The 22,720-nt window shown below is 34.0% G+C and overlaps 1 protein-coding gene across 4 annotated transcripts in view; it reads right to left on the bottom strand.

Moving 5' to 3' along the window:
* Positions 1 to 22,720, bottom strand: part of LOC120775837 (AMP deaminase 2) — a 47,179-nt gene that overhangs the window by 22,698 nt on the left and 1,761 nt on the right. The window contains exons 1-2 of one of the 4 annotated variants that reach the window (XM_040106206.1): positions 14,720 to 14,921; positions 3,239 to 3,551 (exon numbers count right to left, since the gene is read on the bottom strand). The exons of 1 other annotated variant lie outside the window; for it this stretch is intronic. In XM_040106206.1, the coding sequence (XP_039962140.1) occupies positions 3,239 to 3,374 (136 nt within the window). In that variant the 5' untranslated portion in view covers positions 3,375 to 3,551; positions 14,720 to 14,921. Of the gene's footprint in view, positions 1 to 3,238; positions 3,552 to 14,719; positions 14,922 to 22,720 lie in introns of those variants that run through there. 2 more of the 4 variants (XM_040106201.1, XM_040106203.1) reach the window with 2 other exon arrangements.

Raw genomic sequence — 22,720 nt, 5'->3', positions numbered from 1 at the left:
CGCTATCCTAACATCAATCAACATTTTTCTTTTTTCATTAATTAATTTTCACCGCTAAACTTTGACAGTCGACTTCAATGTGTGTACGGTTGCCTGCATAGCCGCTCACCTTTAATCGGGAAACCGAAAAGTTTGGCATCGACCAGCAGGCGATGTGTCGAATCCATTCGATTGAAATTCATTTGGAAATATACCAAGCTCTATGAAGCTGCTGATCGATTTGAAAACCGAAAGTAACTAATACGTCTCTTTTTACGAACAAAACAACTTAATTTGGTTCCATACAAAATCTCTACAAAGTGAGTAGTGTGTTCTATTTCCAGTGCATTTTGCTGTTGGGCAGATGATTTCGAGTGATAAGCCGGCGTCATAGACAATTGGACAGTTGAAAGAGACTGAAATGCGCTCGGGTAAACAAACTGTATATTTATAATCTGCCTATGGTTCTATTGACCTAGTGTGCCTATTTTTGGAGCGCAAGTTTAATCAAAGCCGTGTTTAGGTTTTTGAAGATTATGGAAAATATTTTAGAAATCAGAATAAATAATAATAGGAATAGAAATCGAAATTAAATATATTCAATGAATATCTGCAATACTTTTAGTAAAAATACTATTGTAACTTAATTTTTATATAATAATCGAAATTGTATTATTGTCCTAATGTTATGTCCTAAGCTCTCAGCAGTTAATGAAATTAAAATTATAGAATAAAATAAAAATGCCTTAATTTTTTACAAAAAAATAGCATTTGTCATACTTATGACCTATAAACATAACACTTCGTATCAAATCACAGCTTCATGTCAAATAAAAGTATATCACTTCGACATAGTAAGATATGATACTAAATTAAATAATTGTGTGAGAAGAAGAATTTCAGAATAGTATAAGACACGTGACACACTTTTTCTTAATACATAACAACCAAATTTCAATTTTAATTGCAATTTCAAGCAATATCTAAGCCATCTAATTCTATGAGAGCATCGCCTCAAATCATATCATATAACGTGTCATATCATATCTCAATAGAACAACTCAACATATTTAGGCTTCAATAGTATGATATCACAATCAATATAACTATTCATCACAATGTACATATCCAATTTATAACATTATATCACGTCACATGTCACATCGGTCCATTAAACGATTGATATCACTCTCATTATACTATGACATGGTATAGTCATATCATCGCAAAAACCAATCAAATCACAGCGTCAAATCAGCACACGTCACGTCGCTGCATGATGATATCACTCTAATTATATCATCGCAAAAACCAATCAAATCATAGCATATCACGTCATCAACACAAAAATCCATGCACATCCAATAATAATCGCATAATTACATCATACAATACTAAAAAATAAATATTTTTTCATCATTATTACTTCCTCTTTTCACTGAATAAAACAAATATTAAAACAAATAATGTCACATCACATCTATCGAATTACATCATATTATCTAACCAATCACAACACGTGATTAATATTTAAATCAAGTCGCGTCATATCAAAGATTACATCTCATTCTAACACAAACTACATAAAAATATGACAGATAATGTGCAGATCAGATCATATCAAATAAGCACATTTAAAACATGCATCTACACATCTTAATTCATTCATATCATTTGATCATAATTTCAAGAATTCCCCACGTAGGATCTACCATAACACATCATACCGCATCGCATCATATCAAAACAAAACATTATCACGTGATCAAAATAAAAATCCAATCTTCTCTTATCAATTATTTTTTATCATTATATCAAATCATCTTTAAATATTTTATTTCACAAAGTACATATACTGGCACATCCAACAAATCACATGAAATCACATCATATCTTTGCAAATTAAATGATATCACATCATATCAAATGGTTACATTAAAAATCAATATTGCATCAGAGTTGAAGAAAAGTTCCTATTTTAATTATAAAACTAAGTTATTTCCATAAAAATTAAAGAAAAAAATAGAGAGAATCAAGGAGAGGGTTCTTGCGGAACCTATGACTTAAAGGGGAGGTTAAAATATATAGTCTAATCGCTTATCTCCAGTGCTACCTATCACATTGTGTCATACTACATAATGTTGGAAAAATGAGATTTTAAGCTTCATTTAAAAGGGAAAAATACCACACAAGCCATCAATGAAATTTGAGAACCTTCTTAAAAATATTTTTATATACTATGTGACCTGGTCTACGAAAAGGGGGCTGACGTGCGAAAACTAGTTTTCTGGGAAAAGCTGTTAAAAATAATCGTCAGTTTCTCGTTATCTCATTAATTGTTCTCCTTTTTTTTTACACCTAAGCCCCCTTTTCGTAGACCAAGTCACATATAATGATTGAAAGAAAACGATTTTTGATAATAATTTCTATTAATTAGTCACGCTAAAGTGTAGAAAACGACTTTTTGGGGAAGGCGGTCATTGGCTATTTTTATCTATAGTTGTTATTCTTTTGATTTTTGCATAATTTTGGGGAAAAATCTGCCTCAGCACCAGATACTTTTTCGGGGGTCATAATGGATATGGACTATGCCATAGTCACTATGGGATCAAGGAAATCCAGATTAATCCAAAATAAATCGCTGATTATTAAAGGAAATTAAATTCTGCAAATTTACATTCTTAGTACTTTACTAAATGAAAGGCTTCATTAAAAAAAAATCATCTAAAGCGCGGAAAACACGGAAAACGAAGAGGCATAAGGTATTATATAATAATAATAATATAAAATCATAATTTTTAATTTTTCTTTGTATATTCCTCAATTAACGGTAACAAAATATAAGAAAATTTTAGTGCGCGAATAATCAAACCACCCTAGTGTAATTACGAAAACGAGAGTAGCAAGGTTTGTTTTCAATTGCCAATTTCATTTATGTTATTTGCTGTGAATTATGGAATTTTTAGCTTTAATGTTTGTGATCAGCGACTGTCACAACTGATAAGACAGCAATTGATAAGTAAGTTTTATTAAACATATATACATACACACATATGTATTTAAACATGTATGGGCAGCCAACTTGCTTTTGATAATATAACTTTTGTTAAATGCTTTATGATAATCGCTAGTCTTTGTAGAATATAACTACCCGAAAAAGATACACTAAATGCTAGGAATTGATGAAGTAAAGAAGGATTGAAGAATATGAAGGTGAGAAAAAAATTTTAAACATAATTCACAATACAAGAAAACATACTGGGCGTTAGGGCTCCGGGTCCCGATATAGACCGCATAACTCGATGCGTAGTCACAAAGGGGTAACGACTGATGCGCGGCTCCGGTATATCAATCGAATCGGTGGAATCCAGTGCGTGTACACCGCGTAGACTCATCTTTATTATTTATATTAATATTAACGTTTTTCACTAGTTGTTGTTGTATAGTATGCAGCTATTTTTTATGTTTAATTGATTTTCACTTATGCAACAAACGAGAATTTAGGTTAAGGCACAATAATTCACTTAAAAATTTTTATTATTTATATTTTAAATTTTTGCAGCTTGTTGATTCTGAAGAGAAACCGAAATGAAGTGAAATTTTCGAAATGTCAACCGTCGTCGGGAACAGATTAAAAATTAATTTGCAGCAAAAATAAAATCTATTTTGAAAGTCTATCTTGACTTATTATTTATATTTTCCTATGACGTTCGGCAAGTAAATATAGATATTTATCGTAAACAATTTTACACGAATTCACATTTATTTGACTTTGCTTTGAAAATTGTGTTGCTATTGCCTTTTCATTTTATCTTTTGTTTATTTATAACAGCTGATGTTTTTTACTTTGCAATTTTCGTTTTTATTATTTATTTATCGTTGTTTGCCTTACTTCGCTAAACAAATGTTGCCAGAGTGCTAATGTTTATCTACTTATAAGATATCTATTGAAATCAATGTTGTCAAATAGTAATCGAAATAAAATTAAAAATAAATAATTTACCCAAAAATACCACAAATTTCTTATATTTGTTGGGAAACTAAGTTTTTGGAACAATATTAATTTGAAAAAACATATAATAGATAGTATATAAAACTATTTAGACATTTTATTTTTGGCGCATTTCAATCCGCTCCTACATAGTTACATTTTTTAAACTTCCCGCACAGAATTTTTTAAGAAAAATTTTTAATTTAAAAATTTAAAATTTTTTCGCACCATCGAGAGTTTTTATAACATCATTATATTGTTCAAAAACTTAATTTTTTGATTAAAAAAAATTTTCGAAAGATTTGTAAACCTTAATGAATATCTTTGAATATAGAATGAGAGGCTTTATCAGTTCTATGAAGACATTGACCTCAACCGCACAATCTCTATCTGTAAATTAAAATATCGCAACGATCGGTCGATAATTGCCGGCATCCCAAACATTAATTTTTAAATGAGTAAATTTCTATTCAATAAATTTTCAATATTCACAAGTGTATTAAAAAATTAAATAGAACCCTAATGAAATTGGTAAAAAGATTCAAGTGTCTTATTTTATAGAAAATAGATATAGTTAGATATATTTAAGTGCAATAGTGATTCGAAATAAATATTTATAATTCATATGCATTTGTGCGCTAAATATAAATTTATGGTATAAATATCGAATTAAAAACACCCACATGTACGGGTAGTGTATATGTAAATACAAAATATACTATCTGTTTATGGCGGAATTAATTATAAAATATGGTTGCATAGAATTAAGAAATTTGAGGTATGTACTGGTCCATACACATCTGGGTATATAACTTCAACTTTGCAAATTTTATTGCATTTAATATTTGATCAGAATTTCTAACATGCATATGATTACCGCGACTGAGTCAATGAAGTGGTTACATAGATTTCGCAACTTCAAAAAAATCGATTATATTATGGCCTTATTTAACTCTACAGCATCTCAAGAATATTTTTCTAAATATTAATAGTTTTGGATATACAGCCTTGAAAAGGTGCGCGCTCGAGGTCAGCAATAGTCACTTAAAACTCTACGCGGAAGCACTTTATCGAATGACTGCCGGCAGAGTTTTGAATATTTTCCTTTGAAATTTACAAAACATCTTTGTAAAATACATTTGTATGTATACTTGAAATTATAAAAAGTTTGAATCAAATATTTTATTTTTTATAACGCCTTAAAAATTCCTGTCGATCCGGATTTCTATATTTTTTCAAAGCACAACACGATTTATCACTACAAATAGTTGGTCTAACGACCAAATTATAAAAGTCACTCATCATCCCCGTCCCCCTAAATAGTGCAGAGGCATGGACGATGACAACATCTGATGAATCGACGTTACGAGTTATCGAAAGAAAGTTTCTGCGAAAGATTTATGCTCCTGTGAGCATTGGCCACGCCGAATACCGCATTCGGTGGAATGATGAGCTGTATGAGATATACGACGTCAGTGACATATGTAGTTCAGCGAATTAAGAGACAGCGGCTCTGAAATTATTCGACGCCGTACCCGCCGGGGGAAGCAAAGATAGAGGAAAACCCCCACTTCGTTGGAAAGACCAGGTGGACCTGACAACGTTTGGGAAAGAAAAAAAGACTGGCTCGCTGTTGTAAACTCGACTATAACCGCGTAAGCGGAGTCTACGCCAATAAAGAAGGAAAAGATATCAAATCATACAAGATGGAAGGCCTATAGAAAGATCTTTTTCTTGACATGATTAGGTCAAAACTATTTCGTTAAACAAATTATAGATTCACGCGCTGTAGTTCTTATAGCAACCATCTGCTAATCTATTCACTACAAAAAAAACCAAAACCCGCGAATCTTCCGGACTGACTTTGACAGTAATGGTGATTTTATTTCTACTTTTAACGATGTATAGATCATTGGTTCGCAGCAATTGCTAAGAAATTGTCTATCTTTAAAAAAACGCCCTATATATACTTCAACGTCCATTGATATTAAGAATGTTGTATTTATTTACGGAACCGAATATGCTAAAATTTTCAGTAGAACTTCATTGAAACCCGGTGAGTATTTATATACGTATGATGGACAAAATATGATTCATATCGTATATAGTAGTTATAAATTCATCTGTTAATTTCTAAAATATTAATTCGGTGGTTATGTTGTTCAAACTGAACGCACCGAACCTAATTGTAAAAGCTCGATGTTAGAAGGAGCTGAACTTACTTAAAGTCCAGGACCTACACGACTTTAGGTTAAAATATGGTACATTGCAATTTTTTAAAAATGGCTTTGCTGTTGGCTTTTTGATAGTAAAAGTCAGTTGTAGTTAAGCAACTCATTGAACACTAAAACTTAAACTCGAGTTTGAACGAAAATTTGTAAAAAAAATCCGCATTCCCACCCTAATGTTCAAACACACCTGGCAAATAAACACATTGTGCTGTAGGTACTATATGTCAATAAGTCAACAAACGATTTGTGAATTAGACAATGCAAAGAATTCACATTCAAAGGTAATTGACTGCACAATGAATTTGCGATTTATACGAGCATTTTGTATAGTCAGTGCGAGTACACATCTGCTGCTCTTTAATGACAAAGCAATGAGCATAACAATGCGGCGCCAAAATATAAATAAGTGTTTGAACAGACACGAAGGTGTTAAGTGGACATAAGGGTGGTATACACTGGTATATATTTTAGGGCCGTTTTCTCTATATCTCGTTAGAAGCAATCTGTCAGTTAAGTTCTGATTAAAAAAAAGGTTCTTTACCGAAAGAACCAGCCTTGGTTAAGTTAAACAGAACTTAACTGACAGATAGCTGCTAACCAGGCACTGAGAAAATGGCAATTAGCATATGTTTAAAAATTTAGATTTAAACTAGAATTTAGCTGTTACATTTTACACTCACTAAGGGGGAAAATCGTATACATTCAAAGAGTATGGTAAAAAATTGGATAACAAACATTTTTCATACAGCTGATCAGTTTACGAGAAATTTTTGAACGGCACTGATTTATAAAATTTCTCTACGAAGGTCAAACTACAGGCAAGTAATATGTAATTCACATTCTAAACACAAAATCATTGACTTCAATTTCGTAAAAAAAAAAATTGAAATTAGGAATACTCTAATGTTAATTTCACCTGTTGGGAAAAATATGTATTTATATACAAAAATAAAGACCATCTTCCTTTGTCATAGTCACGGCGCAATTATTAACCACACGCTAAACTGAGAGACAACAAAGGTATGTTTGGCTGTACTTATACATACATACAAATGAACATATACATACATATATGTATTTCAATTTAATGTTTTGTTTACAAAATTGGATCAATATAAAAGGTACGTATGTGTGTGTATCACCTTGTGCGATATTAAGAGATTACTCTACAGATCATATACGATGACTTGTAAGATCTTGCTTTTAGTTTGGCAAACATCCAACAGAATTAATGATGGCTAAAACAGTACTTCATATAAATGAGGTTAATAATTTGTTAGAAATCAAACATAAATAATATATGTACATTAATAGGAAAAGTAATAATTCAAAAACTTAGGGTGTATCCTCTCATACAAAACGACACGATATAAAAGATTCTCTTGTCAGTCTATCTGTTTATAGCGAAGCACAAAATAAGGTACTGGTTTTCGAATGTATTTTAACTCGATATGTCGTTTTGATAAGTTTTTCGAAATATCACATCATCCTGCTTAATTTCTCCCCTAAATTATCAATTTGTCGTATAGACAAAATACTCTGACTTCAAATTCTGGATCATTCCAATCAAATCATTTCATCACTCACATATTCCAACGTGACATTTACAAAGCAAGCACAGGATTTATTGAAAACCGGTATAGCTGTCGAAGCGGTCAAAGGGATACAGGTACATAACGTCTTAGAACACCACCAGCTTTTCACAAAGCAATCGAAGAATAAGGTGGTGTGTTAGCACATCGTATTTAAGATGCAAAGACTTTTGAGAAGTCCTCAAACTTGTATGAGGTCTCGCATTATTTATCTTAGTGGAACACTACAAATTTTCTATGGATCAATTCTGGACCCTTCTATATGCTTACATCACTCAATTTGCCCAGCTAATCACAATACATTTCACGTTTAATCGTGGTATTGTTCGGCAAAAGCTCAAAAAAAACGACCCTTCTGAAATCCCACCAAACTGACGACATAACCGTTTTTGGTGACTATCGGGTTTCGAAGTGGCTTGAGCTATTTCATCCTTTTCAGACCGTGATCTCTTGCGCTTCATATTCTTATAAACAATCCACTGTCAAGCATCGAAAATCGTTTAATAGGAGTGCAAAGCATTTTTTTAACACGGATCACTCGGTTGGAGACAAAGTCAAGGCTCTAAGTGCTCTTGCTTGAAAAAGGTCCATTCAAAAAATCGCCAGTTTTTCGAAGATGTCATAAAACTTATAAAACGCAATGATGTTATCAAAAGAAGAAGCTCCATGTATCAAAAATCAACAAAAATTTAATGATTTGTTTTTACTTAACCTAGCAATATATTGACCAATCACTTAAACATAAAATGTATTATTAAGGATGCTAAATATAAAAATATAACAAATAGAAGCGAAACAAATAAATACAGCATTTAATGCTATTAAAATTAATTGCTATACAAATAAACCGTATATTAATTAAGGCAGTGTCTAAAGTCTCTGCACTCAAGCATGATTATAAATTTTTTTGTACAGATATACATACATATATGGCATATCATAGTATATATGTAAGTATATACATTTGTATGTGAACTTGTAAATCCTTAAATATGTCACTATGCTAGACTTCTTGCAGAATTATTTATTAATTTGTGTGATGTTATCAACTGGTTATATATAGCGCAACAAAACCAAATAAGTATGTATATCATACATACATACATATATGCAGAGAATATAAGAAATGCTTTTTATTAACATATACATACATTTATATATACATATGTATATACTATGTACATTATTTTGGTGCTGTATTATCTTGTAAATACATGAAAATGAGGTTTTCATCATTTGATTTATGACACTTTGAACATGAAAGACACTCAAAATCAGGAGCAAAAAACTCCTATTTATACTATATATTTCAACAATCATGCATATATACATATATGTATACATACATATATTGTTGCTTTATTGTCACTGCTGGCTATTGTAAAATCTATTTCTCCCGCGATTGTTCACGTACAATGTATTATTTTATGGCTTTACAAATTGCTTAGAAATACAATACCCCCATTGTACGAGTATCATGTATTTGTAATACGTACTTATGTATGTGCATATATAGTATATAAAATATATGATACATATTTTATTTTACAAAAATTGAAGTAACGTCGAGCTGAGGAATGTTCACACACTATTTTTACGGCTTATCAGAGAAAATTTAATATTGCATTTATATGGAAGCTCATGTCCGTTGCCAGTGGGGTGTGCCTTGACGGTGTTGGTATTATCAAATTAATAAAATTATCATTTGTTTATATTGCCACTTAAAATGCCAAATAATAAGATAACATCACGTTCATAAAAAAAACACCGAACTTCTTAGCATATAGTATACTTGTATTATAAAGCTTTTTTTTCAAAAATAGTAAATAAAATGAGAAATAAAATATGATCAAATTTTACCTGGACTGACAAAAACATATCGTCACCTGAAATGCAAAATAACGTAACAACCTTTTCGGAAATTTACAGAGGAAGGAATGAAACACGTAATAAAAAGAAACATAAGTGAAACAAAATTTAAATATTGGTTCGAACTGGGTTATATCTGATAGCAGAACCTTAAAATGTTGGACATATGTATGTAATTTGAAGTAGGGGATCGTAATCAATGAAGCACTCAATTTCGAATTTTTTGATGATACGTTATTTTGCATTTTAGGTGACGATATATAGAATAATATATGCCAATGCTTAAGGTTAAGCTTCGACTGAAATGACCTTCGCTGCCCTCTGTAACAATTTTGGTTTTTCATTTACGGCTCATTTTTAGAGTGCCATTCGACAAATTGATGGACAGTTTCGACGTCTTATTCATAAACTCAAGGCTCATCACCACTATTGTTGCGTATGGTGAATGTAGGGTCGTTGTCAAGCATTTCTTTTGCGACCTATTTACGACGTCGATTTTGCAAAACAATCATGTTTTTTGGTACGAACCTAGGCATTGACTTCATGACCTTCACTGGATGCTTTGTGCCACTCAAAAATAGAAATATCAAAACACAACTGCATCATTTTCAACGATTCTGTCGCTCAGAGATTCCATTGGAAACACAAAATTTTCAGTAAGCTCGTTGTTCAATTCTTCTTTGCATGGTAAAAGTCGCCAGACGTCGTAAACAAACAGCTGCCAAACACAGACTAATTGACATATGGAGATCAAATTTCACACAAACATAAAAGAAATTGAACCAATCTAGGAAAAAAAATACTTAGCGATTCGGATTGCACGAGCAGTTTATTTGGACCAATCCGGTTCAATTTTGATCATACCTGTATCTGTCAATGGTGCTTATACGAAAACTTTCACGAAAAAATTTTGAATTTTTAGACATTTGATTTCAGACAAACTATTAAAGTATGTTTGAACACTAAAGGTGATGTCTCAATTAACACCTTAATTGCTTCAGCTAATTGAAATTTTAGAACATGGTATAAATAAACGTTTCGTTTGGCACAATGTGAGTTGTAATCTCTGGTATATTTGCTATACAAAATACTATAAAAGCGAACATGAATTATAATTCAACAAAATATTAAAACAGTATTCTTTCTCGTTTCCGAAAATCTCAAATGATCAAGTCATAACACGAGATATATATATACAACTGTTTAAATATCCATCGAAGATCAGTGTCTATATCAAGTTTATTTACAATATTTTTAGCAGAAATGCATTGAACTTGACAAAAAGTGTGTGGGTGAAAACATATGAGTCATGGCATGAGAAAAGTTTCATATACAAACAAACATATTTAGCTATAATTTCACAACCTTTCACAAATCTGAATACGTGAATTTTTAATAGGTTCATTACCCTGTTTACTTTTCGCGAAGAGTATTGAAAATTCCCACCGCAATGTCAATGTACAGATTTATTTCCTACATCTTAATCCTTTCAGTCAATCAGCAACAGCGAAGACAAATATATTTCTCCTCCCGCCCTGCCAGTTATAAGAAGCACAGATGAACTGAGATATCTTTATTTTCATGGCATTACCTTGTCAACAACGTTCTTATAGCCAGTATACTAGGGAGATATGAGATATGAAGCTCTATTGCGTATCTAAATAGCGCGAGTATAGCTGCCATTCGACAACAGTATAGCAAATGTGTGCATATAACGAGTGGCTATCGACTAGCTACTGCTTTCCAAAAAAAAAAACGAATTCTTCCAAGAGAATAACATCTACGGAATGGTTGAAAATGTTACAGAAGTCGACTTTATCACGAATAGAAGAATTTGATTGACACAAAGCTAAATGCTGAATGAAGATCGTGAAGTCGTCGAAAACTTGACTTTTGCGAGTAGTCCATTCATCCACCTCTGGTAATAACGGAACAGTAAGGAAACAGTTTTCAAAATCGCCGAACAAGAGAATCTTGACATCTCTTATGGGTCGACTCAGCACATCTTGGTTAAAGTTTTGGATACAAAGCCTGTTAATGCTAGACTCGTATCAAAAATCCTGAATCTTTTGCAAAACCGACGCCAAAGTGGGTTTATGAAAATGGTGTCGAAACTGACCAACAATCTAGCGAATGATGCTTCAAAAATGAGCCGAAACCGGAAAATTCTAAATTTCTTGAAGACACGCACTGAAAGTCATCCCAGGCGAAGCTTTTGACTAGTGTATGGAAAATTGGATTAAGTCTTGTTATGTTGTTTTGGCTCAGGAGCCTATTGCGAAGGCGATAATATATTAAATTACGTGATAATGTAGTTTTTCGCTAGTCCGGTTCAAATTTGATCAGATGTTAAAGTGCGGTTAGTAATAAAAAAAACTGCTTTTGCGAACTAAAGCTAGTTGTCATAACGTCAAAAAAATCCTTAAAGTCGAACACGTCAAAATGGCAAATTAATTCCGAACACTATTTCCACACCCACCCAATTTATTCGCCTTATCCATAACGCTTTGTCGTATAATTATCTTTATTCATATTTGCACGCCTATGGCAAATGACGCCTATTAAAGCACGCAACCCCATCATCATCAGCCCACAAATATTTTCCACTGCTCATACTCAAGTGCAACCACAAATATTTTTATTAAAAAGCAGCAAAAGGAAAATGCTAACGAGCAAGCAGGCGAAGCTTTCGTTGATTTTATCTCTCTGTCGCTATTCATCACTCACAATGTACACATTGCAAAAAAGATAAATAAAAGAAAATTATTACATAGAAGAGAAAAGTAAATAAATAGGAGCATGTCATTTATAGCGCACAATAAAGGCGTACAAAGTAGGAAAATTTGCGAACGAAAATGACGTTCTGCGCTCTAACTTTGGCAAAAGCGCCAATGACGCAGTGGGCGCGCCAACAATTGCGACGATGTCGGTGATATCAATGCATTGAGTATATGTGCATATACATATGTATATCGGAAAGGGGTTCTCAATTGGCACGGATGGATGTTGGCAAACGAATGCTGTTCGTTGGCAACAGCCTAAACTGATGGCAAACTGCCATTGCAAAGCTGCCTAATGTAAGCTGAGCCTGGAAACAAAGATTGGTAGTAGAACCTTCGATGTGCATGTAGTGTTCATAAGTTTGACCGTTATATATTTGTTTGAGACCCACTGCCTAGAACTACGACAATTTCGCCTCGTCCCCTTTTTAAGTGCATTTGACATAATCTACAATAGTCCTTGACGTCATAAAGGGGGGAAGGACTTGTTTACAATAGCAATGAAGGTTTGACAGTTCTTTTCATTTACGATATGCAGTGTCGCTTAAACACTTATGAGCCGTCCATCCAACTCATGGCAAACATGGCAAAAGTAGCTAAAACTGTGTGGCCGTAATATATTTTACGGATTTTAGTTGATATTTTGGATATACGGTAGGTCTTTGCCGAATCCGGGCAATTTTTGGTATGCAAGTCTGATAACACAAAGCCAAATCTTAAGTTTCAGATCCAAAATATTTTTTTAGGTATTTCCGATTCCTTTCGAGTATGACATGAGTTTATTATCGGCGAAAGCAATTTGCTAAAGAATCTTAAGGCCATCCCGATTATAATTTATTAAAATTTGCGTTAAATGTTGGCAGCTTCGATTGAGCTTAAAAGAAGCTTATTTCAAAAAAAAAAAATGAAACTGTTCGAGTAAACGATCCATAAAAGGTAAATAATTAATAATATTTTGTAGTTCATCCACGAAATCGCTCCAATTCTCATACGGACTTCACATAATAGCGTTTTATAAAAAAGATGTTGGAAGGTGCTTCCAGAAAAGCTAGATACTTCCCGGAGAAGTTGGAAAATGAAATGTAATAAACTAAAAATGCAATCAGCTGCCAAACGAGGGAGAATACGGGTTCCATCAGTTGAATCTCATGAAAATAGAGTGGAGACTATGATGACAAAAGCTCAATAATATATCTGCCTGCTTAGTTAATGGTGTTCCGTTTAGGAGTACAAAACTCCTATCGACGCTACAGCCAACAAACCAACCCATCTTATAGCCAGCTGTTCCATTCTACTCAGCACAATATCGGCTGTATTTCTACAAGATTGCTATGAGCACTCTGTATGGTGAACAGTATGGAGAGATGATACATAGCAACATATATTGTGACAAAAAAGCACCCGGAAATTGTAATTATATTCCCCGGGCAAATTATATTTCAAAAAAATGTATTTTGCTATGTTTGTAGGTCTGTCAACTGATGAAAACATTAAGAAAATAAAGGATATGGTTTTTGAAAGTTGTCAGTCAAGCGTTAGAGAGATGATAAGACAGCTCGACATCTCTCGCGAGTCAGGTCGATTTATTTTGATAGATATTTTGGGTATGAAACGCGTTCTTGCTCGACCCGCCCCGATAAAGCTGAATTGTTTTCAAAAAGAATACCGAAAATAGGTCTCTTTAGTCATGCTTGATCCGATCCCACATTCATAAGGAGCATTACAACTGCCAATGAGATATGCGTTTATGAATTCGACATGCAAACAAGTGAACAATCTTCGAAATGAAACCCATTTTCAGTCGATCGAAGAGATAAAGCAAAATTCGCAGAAGGCCATCTCAAAAAGTGCTTATGAAAAGTGTTGGCGTAATCGCCATCGTTATGTATCGAATTTTTCAATGATCGATTATTTTAGTAATCGAGTGCTTTCGTCACACAAACGTCAGCGGTTTAACGTTTTAAATCCGAATGTATATCAAAACAAAACGCACAAAGCACAACACAATGCAACACTGCACTACGCGTCACTAGAACTAGCAATAGCAACAACAATATTTATCTTTTAATTGCGATGACAATTCTGTCAGCGATTTATCATTGCGTTGCATAACAACATATTTTTCTTTGCTGCGTTCCCAACGGCACATAAGAGGCCAGGCCAACGCCGCGGCCGCGTTCATCAACGAACAATTCCGAGATTTATCTCTGCGATTTATAAATTTTCCCACACAACACTATTAAGCAGAATTTCATTTCATTTCAATTTAAATATTACAATGCACAATCTGTTGCGAATGCACATTAAGTTTGAGGAGTTGAACTGTTGAGCACTTGGCACTTGGTACTTGGCGGTTGGTGGTTTTCGGTTGGCTATTCTTCGGTTTGGTGCAATCGCTGCACTCTGCTCTGGCCGTTTGTCAGTTGACAAAGGAAATTTAGTTTTCCGCTTGAGAATCGACGATAAACTGAACTGATTGGCCTCGCACATTCACAAAAGGCAAAGCAAAATGCCGCCGCCGCCGAACGATCGAAACAAAAGATTTCTTGGCGGCGTGAGTGTGGAGCTACTACATAAATGATGGGATAATATTAAACAAATGAAAGTGCACACACACACAGACTTCCACACATACACATAATTATAGATATGTGCATGCATTTGAACAATAGCTGCTAAGGAGAAATGTGGAGCAAGGAAGTAGTAGGGGGTGCTAAAGCTTCGACGACAACGACAACGCCAACAATTGCTACGGCAACAAGAGCAACAAAATAATAATAAATACAAGTGTAAACAATGTGGAATAATATTGTTTTGTTTTGCATTAGTGTGCTGCAAGGCGCTACAGTCGACTGCCAGGTGTACTTGGTTAGATCGGTGAAGAAATGTGGGAGTGTTTCAAATATATACTATAGTCGTCAGATCTAAACAGTTTGCTCAGAGAATATAGCGCTGATATGGACAATAAGCTCTGCCAAATTTTTGGAAAATACTTTACCAAATAAAAAAATTTTCAGACAAAGACTTCAGTTTGATCGGTCGGTTTGTATGGCTGCTTTATTCTATAGTTGGCCGATCTGAACCATTTGTTCGGAGATTGTAATGCTGCCTTGGAGAATAGCATGCGAAAAATTTCGAGAAAATATCTGGCCGAATAAAAAAGTTTTTCATACAGGAATTGAGTTTGATCGGTCAGTTCTTATGGTAGTTATATGCCTAGTGGTCCGATAACGGCGCTTCAGACAAATGAACAGCTTCTTCAGGAGAAAAAAAATTTCAGATCGATATTTCAATAACTGAGGGACTACAGACGGACAGACGGACGGGCATTTTCATTAAGAGAGATTACTGAGCAATTGCGAAAATTTGAAGAAACCTGAAGATGTAACAGGCAACACTCAAAATAATTATGTCAATATAAAAATTTAATAAAAAAAAATATATAAAAATAAGACAATAATTTCAATTTTAACCAAAATAAGTTCAAATTATAACCAATTTTATAAGGTTCGAAATTAAAAACCACCCTTACTTTGTCACAATTGAAACCACCGGCACTTTTTCATGTAGCGAAAGTATAAAACGATAATTCGATTTATAAAGAAAGCACTGTTATGATGGAAAATGTATAATACTATATTTACAGGTGCTTATAAATCAGTTTACCTATACTAATATATTAAGAAGACAAACATATATACACTGCTCGCACATACTTGCTAATAACCGGCACTATGAGTACGTCGAAAGTTATTATCTAAAATTATTGTGAAGTAAATATAATACACTCACACATATAAAGCTATGTATGCATGTATGTGTGTACATTTCGCGGCATTTAGACCCATGAGCTTAATTAATAAGTAATTGAGGCGGTGAGAATTAAAGTGACAGGTCTAGCCCCGACGGCTGCCGGCAATTTTGTTTTGAAAGTCGATAAACGATAAATTATGCGAACGATAACAGTTTAGATGGAGCGTGTTATTTTGAAGTAAAGTGTATTGGAAAACTTTTCTTCTTAAACTGGAAAATTTATAATTTTAAAGAGTTAAAGTTTTATAAGGAATGATGATGGTTGAAAGATATAAGGGAAAATATAAAAAAATGTAAACAAACCAACGACGAATCATGCGATATTTAACCATTCAATTTGGAATGAAGAAGACCAATTCGACTAGCTTATTGAGTACAGCCTTCTAAGAACTTTGAAGTCGTGTACAGCATTTTTATAGCTTTCAATCGAAGGCTAGAAAGGATCAAATGACCATATTATTATGATAGAATAGGTTAGAATAGATAAAAAAAACTCATACAAAGAAGGAATTAGCGTCATAAGGTCTGAATAAATAGCCATTAAATCTACCAAAATATTGGAACCGAAATTTCGACAAAACTAGGTCGACTCCGACTTAGCGTGCACTGAAAAATAATTCTAAAACTATTAAAAGGCACACAGCCTAAAAAAGCGATTTTTGGGAATTAAAAAAACTTTTTTAAGGCTATATTTATACAGAATCATCCACTACTGCACTGATTTCGAACTTCTTTTATTAGATGAAATTTAAAAACAAAATCTACATACTATTATACATAGAATAGTTCCGTGTCCGTGCAATGACTTATGATCGAAAGATAATAAAAAAATGAAAAAATTAAAAAAAACTGTATTTTACTGCAATTTTGGTCATTTTTGGCCTGCCAAAACTCGATTTTTGATCAGATCAAAAAACTGATAAGTTCATTCATCACCGACTAATCATAAGAGAACTGTGGAACGGCATTTTAAGCTCCTTACGTATAGCTACAAACGAAACCAATCGTTTTCAGAAAAGGCAAAACAACAGCTGGTCGATGGGAAGTGCCGTGTCACAGTGGAGAGAAAACAAACTGCCTATCTCGCAACGTTACAATCGACCACAACACGTGCGGTATGAGATGGGATAGATACCGAGAGTTGAAGTGGGCAGCGAGACACATTTGCAGACAAAGAAGAGAGAGGCCGAAATGGGTGAGTACGAAGAGCTTGACTAGCTGGCCGACACACCCAGAAGGTTTCAAGATCGGAGCATAATCTTGTGGAATCCACAGAGGTAATCTAGTGACACTTCTCCAGCCTGCTGAATGACAGTGAGAACATAACACCGTGGTGAACCCGATTCACCAATCGATGACCGACCATTAAGAAGTTCGAATAACAATTACCCGTCTCAAGAACAAAAAGCGGCGGAGGCGGAGTATGCATCAGCTTCTTTGTAGAATATTGTCGGAGAAAAGCATGCCGGCGATTGGAATTTAAGTGTTCCAATCCACAAAAAGAGAGACCCCACAATCTGCCCACCAATTAAAGCTCACCGTCAACAAAGTGATGGGACCATATCAGTGTGACATCAGGCCTGTAAAATCAACAACTGATCAGATATTCACCATACACCAAATCTTGGAAAATACACGTGAAAAGAGGATCGACACACACCACCTCTTTGACGATTTCAACGCTGCTTTTGACGGCGCGAAAGGGAGCTGCTTTATGCCGCCATGTCTGAGTTTGGTATCCCCGCAAAACTGATACGTCTGTGTTAGCTGACTTTGAGATCGATACCGAACGATGTTTCAGACAAGGCGAATCCATATCATGCGAATTCTTCAATCTACTGCTGGAGAAAATAATTCAGGCTGCAGAGCTGAATAGAGTAGGTAAAATCTTCTACAAGAGTGTACAACTTCTGGCGTACGCCGATGATTTTGATAACATTGGCCTTAACAACCGCGTTTTGTCGTCTCCAGACTGGATATGCAAGCGAAGCAAATCTGTCTGGTAGTGAACGAGGGCAAGACGAAATTTCCTGTCATCAAACAAACAATCATCGCACTCGCGACTTGGACCCCACGTCACTGTTGACATTCATAACTTCGAAGTCCTCGATAATTTCGTCTATCTTGGAACCAGCATCAACACCAACAACGTCAGCCTCGAAATACAACGTAGAATAACGGTTGTCAACAGGTGCTACTTCGAATTGAGTAGACAATTGAGAAATAAAGTACTCTGTCGCCGAACAAAGACCAAAGTTTACATGTCACTCATCATCTCCATCTTGTTATATGGTGTTGAGGCTTGGACATGGAGAACAACTGATGAGTCGGCATTAAAAGTTTTCGAGAGAAAGGTTCTGCGGAAGATTTATGGTTCTTTATGCATTGGCAACGGAGAATACCGCAGTCGATGGAACGATGAGCCGTACGAGATATACGACGATTTTTTTTATAGTTCAGCGAATTAAGAGAAGCAGCTACGTTGGCTAGGTCATGTCGTCCGAATAGATGAAAGCACGCCAGCTCTTAGAGTTTTCAATGCAGTACCCGCCAGGGTAAACAGAGGAAGAGGAAGATCTCCACTCCTGGCTACACTTGGAAGCTCCAAGGTTTTATTAGATATGCTGATATCTAAGGGAAGCAGAAATATCGGAGAGCCTTAAACATGTTCAGTATTTATGAAATTTAAATCAAGTTTATATACAAAAATCTCGAACGCCACAACTTAATGGCACCATCAATCAGCCAGGGAACATTTACCGAACTAAGCTAAGCCATAAGTATTTCATATTAATAATAGAAGTCTTAATCTTTTGTTGTCATTTTCAATTACGTTAATGCAATTGTTGAGCGGCTATATGCCATACAATATCTATATGAGTGCACACGGTGTGTACATATGAATATGCAATCCGGTCCAATCAATTATGGTTGTTATTAAATAAATAAGTGAATGCACAAGCGAGTGGGCCACGATTTGCCATCCGTCAAAACGAATTTGTTTATACAATATTTTATAAGAATTATGTGCGCATTTACGAATGAATATGTATGTATGTGCATAAATCAGCCGGCACTTAGTTCCCCATTGGTAAATATATTGGGTGTGAAACTTCGGAAAGGTTTTTGAATTGTATCACGCAAAAATGTAAAATATGATAGAGATATAACTAATTTTTCTTTAAATAGAATTCGTAATAAAAAAATCCAATAATTTTCTAACTTGACTTTTGTAATCAGTTGCAGTTAGAGAGATAAGAATTAGTACCAAAATAAACTTCTCAAACAATTTAGAGATTGCTTGACTCAGCACGCGTCAATTTCGCACAAAAATACATACAGGGTTTTTCCGGAAAGTAATAGGGCTGAGTTGTTTTAAAAAACTTTATTGAATCAATCATTACAATTCTTTAAAAACTTTCAAAATAAGCTTCTGCGTCGATGCAATGCTGCTAGAGGGATTTCCAAGCATTGAAGGCGTCACGAAAGGCATTCTCCGGAATAGCCTTGAGAGCCGAGGTGCAAGCTGCTTGGATCCCCTTTCATCAGCCTTTGCAGGCAAGAAAACAAAAAAAAAGACCGGAGGGGTCACATCTGAGCTGTTGGGATGCCGGCCTTGGTTAGTTAGCTGTTCACAAGAAAGGCGCTGTGAGCCGGGGCGTTGTCGTGGTGCAACTTCCAATAGGCCGCGATGTCTTGTCGGACCTGATTGACCCCTCGTTTGAGTCTCTTAAGGACTTTCACGTAAAACTTGGCGTTGTTGGTTTGTCCAGGTGGAACAAATTCATGGTGGACGATGGCTTCGATATCAAAAAAGACAATGAGCATCGTTTTCTCTTTGGACTTGCTCATTCATCCGGTCTTCATCAGTGACTTCTTCAAGTTACTACGAAAAGGTCTGGTGCCACCGAAATACACCACTTCTTGCTAAAGCAACATCTGTGTAAGCCTGCCTGATCATATCAATTTGGCTTTGTCGCAGGTTTACCGAGTGTGTTTCTGTGTGAAAAATTAAATCGCCTGCCTCTGCTCTAACGAACGCTGCATTTTCGGCTTACACCACTCACAGAAACAAGTCGGGCGAAAATGTTTATCCTGACTATTCAGGTGCTCGCAGACAACTGATCAGTCGCTCGTTCGTTAGCTAGGAACACCCTCTACCGAATCCAGTCGGTGGGCGCACGATCCGAAGTACAATCGCGGCGGAAGAAAATCAGTCCTATTACTTTCCGGACTTTACCTACTCGAAATGTGTACACTTACTACCTATTTTAGAGATGTCAATCAATGAGATTAAATTTTGTATTACTTATTGAGGACGCTGTGATAAAACATGATTAGATTACTATTCGTGCTAATTTAATCGCATAAGGAAGAGAAAAAAACTGACTTAAAGAAAAAACTTCTAATCGGCATTTTTAGCAGAAATAAAATGAACTAAAAATATTATTTAATTAAAACTTTGATTGAAAGGGGGAAAGAATAAGTTCTTTATCGACTGGGTGATTAAAGTTTCGTCACAAAAATATAATTAACTATAGATTGTATGAATACATACATATACGTACATATGTACATACATACATATGCACTTAACTTAAACCCACTTAAGATAAGATAAAATGAATAATATTATTCTAAAATTTAAATTCACGCGAAATGGAAGCGTTGGTAATCGCTGAATCACTTAATTTTAGTGAGCAACAACAATTGCGAACGCTGAAATATTTATGCGAGTTATTTACTATGACTAAGCAGCAGTAGGCAGCAATGCACTGTATCTCCGAGTTACGGTTAATATTTGCCAAAAGTGCGGACGTAGGCACTAATTACATATGCAAGTGGATACTTATAAGAAAAGTGTAAAATATTTAAATTGAGATTCTAGTTATGAGAACACTAAACTCAATTACTAAGTAACGCAATTTTGCAGTAAACAGAAGATATGCAATGTTTGAGTACATTTTTGTTTAGGGCAATGCGATTATTGCTCTTCAAAGCGTACATTTTTCTTTCTTTGATCTCAAGAAATGCTCATTTGGAAGAAATTTTGGTGAAGAAGTGATCGCCGAAACTGAGGCCTATTTTGAAGCTAAGGACAAATCGTACTACAAGAATGTTATCGAAAAGTTGGAAGATCGCTGTAATCAATATAACACCCTTGAAGGGAACTATCTGTTTTACTAAGGTAGGCCGAGGACTTTTTAACTGACCTGATATACATACATATGTACATATGTATATAAAAAATCAATATTTATGAGATTAGCATATATACACATATGTACGTAAATTCCTCTTTTATACCTATAGTATATATGTACATATGTATATATTTACATTCATATTTATGTATGTACATATACACATACATACATATGTATGTCTTTTTTTTGTTTGATAATAAATTCCTATCTAACAAAGATTATCGCCTCTATAAGTATTCGGAAAAAACTGGTATATAAATATGTACCAACAAAAACTATGACAGTTCTATGCTGATAAATCGACACACTTAACATTTTAATAAGCTCTTTGGGATATAAAAAGTATATATAGATAAAATAAGTGAACAAACAATGGTTCAATGAATGATCAAGTAAACGTTGATTATGATGAATAATGAACAATAAACGGTGGACAAAATATGTACTTATCTTCAACATGATTAACGATTGATTTAATTTTTTATTCAAAGAATATATTTGAGGATACTCAAAAATAATTAAAATCATAAAAACATATATAAAATATATAAGTACACATTAATTACATATTAGGTTAAGCAAAAAAAAAAACGACAATATTGAAGGTATGGGTTAAAATTAGTTTATATACGAGAAAAAAGGTTGATTTTGAAAACGTCAATTGCAAGAAGAGTTTTGGAATGTGAAAAATAAATAGAGAATTAAAAATGTTCACATTTACAAAAAAATCTCGATTAAAATAAAATAAGCTAGTTTAAAAATAACGTTTATAATCTAAATATGTTTAAAAAGGTGGCTAGTCAAGTCAATATCCATGCTTATAAGCCTTTGAAGACTAACCCATTGGAAACACAAATTAATTGGCTATTTCGCCCGCCCCCCCATGCCCAATTCATAAACTATTTTAAAACCAAAATATTGTCCTTTTCAATTTATTTGTTTCATTATTTTATGTGAAATAAAATTTAGAAATTTAGAGTAGCACTAAAATAAGTAACAAACAACCCTTTCCAAGTCTAATGTAATTTTCATATCTAATTGAATAAGTAACTATATATGAATGTTAACTTGTAGACATTAAAAATTTAACACAATAAAATGTCGGTATATTTAGATTATAATTACAGATTTTAAGTTTCTCATCAGAAAAATATAATTTTTATGAAATCAAAGTTTTTTTGACTTAAAACAGTCTAATCGGAAAACATCTTACAAATACAATTCACATGTCTCCACATGCAAAAAATAACTCTTAATC

This window comes from Bactrocera tryoni, chromosome 4 (assembly GCF_016617805.1).
Source record: "Bactrocera tryoni isolate S06 chromosome 4, CSIRO_BtryS06_freeze2, whole genome shotgun sequence".
Classification (NCBI taxonomy): Eukaryota; Metazoa; Arthropoda; class Insecta; order Diptera; family Tephritidae; genus Bactrocera; species Bactrocera tryoni.
Note: the sequence above shows the minus strand (reverse complement) of the source record. Positions and strands in the feature narration are given on the sequence as shown.